Source organism: Halyomorpha halys, unplaced genomic scaffold, assembly GCF_000696795.3.
Source record: "Halyomorpha halys isolate HHAL.00 unplaced genomic scaffold, Hhal_1.1 Scaffold37.1, whole genome shotgun sequence".
Lineage (NCBI taxonomy): Eukaryota > Metazoa > Arthropoda > Insecta > Hemiptera > Pentatomidae > Halyomorpha > Halyomorpha halys.
The window spans coordinates 1,649,205-1,655,356 of record NW_027106407.1 but is presented as its reverse complement, the minus strand read 5'-3'; the positions used below and the strand labels follow the sequence as shown (position 1 = coordinate 1,655,356).

Genomic DNA, 6,152 nt, shown 5'->3' with positions numbered 1-6,152 from the left:
CCAATGCACTGTTTTATTACCTCCTTATCGATATGTCCAATTGTAATCAATTGCACAATTAAAGTTAAAAATTATGATTTTTTATGATGATGAAAATATGACAATTATGTGGTAAATAAGATTACAAGAATTTTAAATATACAGGCAGATATGACATAGATAAAAATAATAAATTATAGGTTTGTAATGGTACATGAGAATAGGATAATTCTTAAATGTGGCAATAACAGAAGATTACTACGTAACTTTTTGTAAACTTTTAAAAGTTTATCTGTTCAACAGTACAATTGTTTTGGAAAATTGTTGATTGGCCTTGTGTAATTACTAAAAGGTCCAGGTGAGGTGAAAATAACTCAAACAATAAATACTTTATTTTTAAAATTGTTGAGGTGAAAAAACTTTTAATTAGAATATAACCTATTATATATTTTTCTTGTAGAACAGACAATTATCCTAAACTCATGCACCTTTTCAATCCTAAAATTTAAGTTTTTTTATGATCAATTTTTATCTATGTCATATCTGTTTGTTTATTTAAAATTCTTGTAATCTTATTTACCACATAATTGTCATATTTTCATTTTCCATATTAAAATCATGTCATCTTTATAATTATAGTTGAAAATTGCTTTACACTGCATTATTTAAATTATTGTCTTTCAGTATTGGTGTATTTATCTATCTCTCGCACAAACCAATTTATTAAACATTACCTCTTTGGACCACACCAATATGTCTAATATACTGTTTGACTACATCCTTATTGATATGTCCAATTTTAATCTATTATGCAATTTAAGTTAAAAATTGTGATTTTTAATGATTGGACCATTTTATTCTCACATATTTTCTCTGATTTTTTTCCCAGATTCGAACCGGCAACGCCAATAGACATCAAATTGGCAAGACTGTGCGTAACCACTGAGCTACTAGGGGCGGCCCCATTTAGAACTCTTATCATACATTTATAAGTAACTTGTTTCTAGTCCACCTACATGTATACCTCCCTATATTGTTATTATTAATTTTTTTATATATACTTTATAAACATAGCAATTGTTTTTTTTAATTCTAAAATGTTTGTATCTTGTTTTTTCATTTAGCCCTGACGAAGCTCTGCAAAGTGGGGCGAAACTTTGGTTAACAATAAATAGTTTTCTTTTACTATTTTGATACCTGTATTGACAGCCAGCAGAATTATCTTCCTACAATGTACTCCATACGGTCAACTATCTTCTTCCAATAAAAATAAAAAATCTGTACCGCTACAACCCAGGAAGGGTTAGGAGTGCAGTACTTTGTAAGAAAGTGCTGTTACCAAACCAACGGTTGTGCAAGGAGGTGGTTTGGTCATAATCACGCTCGACCGCCAGATTTTTACCTAATTAAGGGTACCCACTAAATGAAGGACCTATAGAGACTTGATAATGAGGAATAGCCAATAGGTAAGAGCATTTAGAAAAGTAGTGTCTTTAGGCCTAGGTAGACGGGACGTTTTATTCTTGCAATTCCCTGATTCTCGAAGCCACACTCCAGTTTCCCCGAAGTAGCAGAGCGGTCCAGACCCCTGCCCCAATTATCGGTAGATGGAAGTACTATACGACGACCGTTAGCCCCACAAAGACGCACCCCCAACCTAATCCCATTACTCCCTCGGTCTACAATCATTTTCAATTAGACTTCCCTGTTGGTGGCGCCGCTATCCCATTGTACGTCAGCTTGTTGAGGGACCCAGCACCCACGGGAGGGATTCCTGCCTATTGCAGAGGGAGCTATTTGCAACTTTTTATAAACCACTGCAAAAAGCTGATGGAACTTACGTGATGAGGGTCTTTAGTCCTCTTCAACCCTTATACTATATTTGATAAAATGAAAAGAATAATGAAGATAAATATTAGATATTCTTTTTCAATATACATTGCATCCCACCATTTTCTATAGTGGTTTATTTTTTAAATTAAAACTGCACCAAGCACTGAGTGTATGGAAAAAAAAATAGTCCCTAAAGGCTCTTTATTAACTCAATCAATTCACCGAAAACTTCGCAGCTTCCTGAAAAAATCTTTTGGATGGCTAGGGTGATGCGAAAAAATTCCTGAAAAACTGTAAAACAAATTGGTGGAGGCAAGAGAAGAAAATTGTCCCCAAATTTTTTTTTTTTTTTAACGCCTATTAAATTCACATTCGAATTTTCCACACTCTAAAAGTTCAAAAACATGCCAAATGCAACAGAAAAAAAATAATGAAGATGTAAAAAAAAGTTTATATACCTAAAGGCAACTTAACTAAATTTCCCGAAGAAGCCGAAACCCTTCATAAAACAAAGTAAAAAAATCGGTGAATCGATATGCGCGAATCATTAAATGAGATTACAACAATGGCAGAGGTAGGATATTAAAATTGGAACCCCAAAATGTACTTTTTAATACTAACTCAATTTTAAGTGCAATTTTAACCCAATAAATCAATCGGGAAGTGCTGTAGAGTAGTGTGAAACCTAAAGATCCCCCGACAACGAGGAACAAAGTGGCATGTGGAAAAGAAAAGGCGTAGAGTCTCCCTAACACAAAATCAGCTCACTTAAAATTCAAATATAATAAATTAATTACTAAATTAAATAAAAATAAATTAAATCCGTATAAAGCAGAGGGGATGGCAATATTCGTGATAAACTAATCAAGGCATGTGGTGAAATAGAAGTTTCTAAAATACACATTTTGGTAAAAAAGATCTGGGAAATCGAGGAAATGCCTGAGGAATGGACGGACTGTTAATAACTATCGAGGGATCTCATTCCTTTCTTTATGTTATAAGATATTTACGTTAATCTTAACTAGTCAAATCATGGAATACTCTGAAGAAATTATCGGAGACTACCAATGTGGTTTTAGACGAAATCGTTCAACTATTTATCAATTTTTTTCATTTAGGAACTTAAGTTGGAATACAACGGGATAGTTCAACAGCTTTATTTAGATTTTCAAAAGGCTTACGATTCTATTAACCGCTAGAAGCTATATAATATTCTGATTGCACATGGAATACCAAGTTAATCTCGTAGTGATCTACATCACCTAAACGTTTAATAAGGTACTAATCGGTAATCATAATTCTGAGAAATTTGAGGTTCGGTCGGGTTTAAAACAAGGCGATTCTATATCAACTATGTTATTTGACCTGGCACAAGAATACGTCATTAAAAGTGTGATGAATACCAAAAAGGGTTTTAACTTAGGGTAGTAAATGCTGGTGCTTGGGTATGCTGATGATTTGGTATTATTGGGTGAGGACAAGGAAATAACCATAGGAGGAGAAATGTTCAACACTGAACCGACGAGTAATCGCCCGAGGGGTAGACTGAAACGTAGATGGGAGGACTCCGTTAACACTGATTTAGTAGAATTTGGTTTAGAGAAATGAATGTAGAAAGCGATTGGTGGTGTCGGCATCGAACCTCCGGGTTCGTTAGGCCTTTATTATTATTATTATTATTATTATTATTATTATTATTATAAATACATTTAGAGTAATTTTAGAGGTCAGTAAAACTTTAAAGATCAAAATTTTAACTAAAATTCATCCTTACCTTTTAGGTATTACTCTGCTTAGAAAATAATCCAACATTGCAAATATTAGCTTATTTGATCCAAACGGGACAGCTTGGAGGATGAAAATATAGTTTAATAATCAAATATTGTCAAATTATAAAAATTGTTTCCTCCTCCTTCGGCTTTTAGAAATTTAGAAATTTTCGAAATAAACGTTTTATGACTAAAGTTATGTAGGAAAATATAGATATCATTAATTGGCATGCTATCAAATTTAATTTAATTTTTCTTCAACTATTATGTTCAAGTCACTGTAATTGGTACCAATCTTTCCGGGATATCTAGAATTCCTCTATCATCCGTTGAATCAGTCTTGCTTTTAATTATTTCTTTTAAGGCATGTAGTACTAATGACCCCAAAACAGCCGGTTAGAAATCTATGGAGAAGCATTCCTCGGTAGGATAAGCGGTAAGAGATACAGTGAAATATCTGTCGCCCGGGGTGGGGTAGCTAATCAGTGACGGATGTGTTCTTAATGCTCAGGCCATTTACAAGTCCCTCTTATCTGATCCAAGGATTCTTTGACGCCATCATCATTAGCATAAGAATTCCAGAAATCACATTTTAGGTTACTCCTGGCTCTTAATTTCTGAACTTCATTATCTACTTGTCTGAATTAATTTAAAATGCTAAAGAATTATTAATGTACAGTTTTGACTTTGACGCAGTATCGACATCATACCGATTCAATATTGTGCATTATGGATACCATGGCTATTTAATAACCTCGTAATTCGGGAATAAAATAACATAGAAGTGGGTTACGGATAGCATAGCTTCTTTGTACGTTAAAATATCCCTCTTTCTGAGTGTGCACACCAACGGCAATGAAGGGCGTGAAATTACCTTTAATTTTCCGAATGGTCGCAAAGTTCAGTTGAAAAAAATAAGATTTCTAGTCTTTTTCTTCCTCCAGCTATAATTGTCTGTCAAACATGTCTGAAACTTTTTTTTCAAGATTGGTTCTATTCAAATAATAAAGGTAAATTCTATCATTATGTTGTACAAATTTTATCTGTGACTAAGAAGTATCAGTTTTAATAATTAATCTCTTCGTTAGTCGAAACGTCTGATTATTTGATTGTGGGTATGTTTGTATAAGATTTTTGGGATATTTTGCTGCTGTAAACCTGTCCTCATTTATGGCCCTAAGTATCCCGACGTTTTGTTAATTGGCTATATTTAATTTTTAATTAATTATATTTTCAAATTATATTAGGATGTATATTTGTTTATGTTGTATTAAGAATAACGATTTAATTATCTATATAGTATTAGGAATAAATATTTAATTATTTATTAGGAATAAAAATTCAATCCGATATGTTATTGAATTATATTAAGATAAACACTCTTATTATATTGTTTTAGGTTTTAGAAATAACTATTTAATTATTTATTAGGAAGAAAAATTGTATTCATTGTATTATTAAATTATATTACGATGTTACAGTAAGCAATTTATCTATGTATTATATTATTTATATCTATGCTTTTATTGTCATTCAATACTAACAACTACTAACACCAAATAGGCCAAACTCCATGGCTAAAAAAATTATATATTAGCTAATAAACTATCTATCTAACTTTTAACACATTTTCATTAAAGATATTATTTAAAACAAACTAAAAATAATTTCAAATCAATTGAAAATTTTAGATTAATTTTAATTTTGATTCATAGCGAAGACAAATTTCCTTTTCTATATATTTTTATTATTTTTTTCTGTTTTTGCATGAAGAGAACATATATATTAAAGATTATTAGTTGAACTTATGTAATCGTTATAAGAAGATATAAAAATATCAGAAAAACTATTAAATTTTTACCGACCTTACGCCCCACTTAAAAGCCCTCCAATGCCCTAATGAACTCCTGAAAAGTGGGCCAAAACGTTATTCATTAATAAATAGTTTTCAGCTACTTTTGTACCTTTCTTGACTATCCCAATATATATTATTTTTGAAACATCTGAATTCTTCATCAAATTTTCAGACAAAAAGTTACAATTTTTTTTAATCATACATTATTTTTTTCGATTATGACAGTATTAAATTTAACCCATCCGCATGCCAGGTTATAACAATTAATTGTATAAAGCAGAGTTTGGTTTCCCAAAGTACCTTTAAACTATGCTCCAATTTTATAAAACTCGTGGCTTTTGCATTTTTAAATTATTCTATAGGAACCTGATATATTTTATAAATTTGAGAAATGTATTTTCTGGTTCCCTTAAGTGGGTTAAAATTTAAAATATCAAAATCTATAAGAAATTAAATCAAATGAAATATTGTTAAAAAAATATTGAGATATATATCAATTATCGTTGTCTAGGATACCTGTATATTTTTTCTTACTGCATAAATTCATTCCAGATGTGTAAAAGATACACGTGTTAATTTTTGAGGATGATGTAAATAATGTTTTCGCAGTTACGAACAGAGTTTATACAGGTTAAGAGACAATTTGATGAAAATATAAATTATTAAAAAAAAAATATATATATACGTTAATCTTAACTAGTCAAATCATGGAATAC

The 6,152-nt window shown here is 31.0% G+C and overlaps 1 protein-coding gene across 1 annotated transcript in view; it reads right to left on the bottom strand.

Annotated features, from left to right (window-relative positions):
• Positions 1 to 4,081: 4,081 nt before the first annotated feature.
• The window catches only part of LOC112210461 (uncharacterized), a 5,565-nt gene continuing 3,494 nt past the window's right edge, over positions 4,082 to 6,152 (bottom strand). The window contains exon 2 of the mRNA XM_024359843.2: positions 4,082 to 4,220. Coding sequence (XP_024215611.1) covers positions 4,082 to 4,220 — 139 coding nt within the window. The remainder of the gene's footprint in view (positions 4,221 to 6,152) is intronic.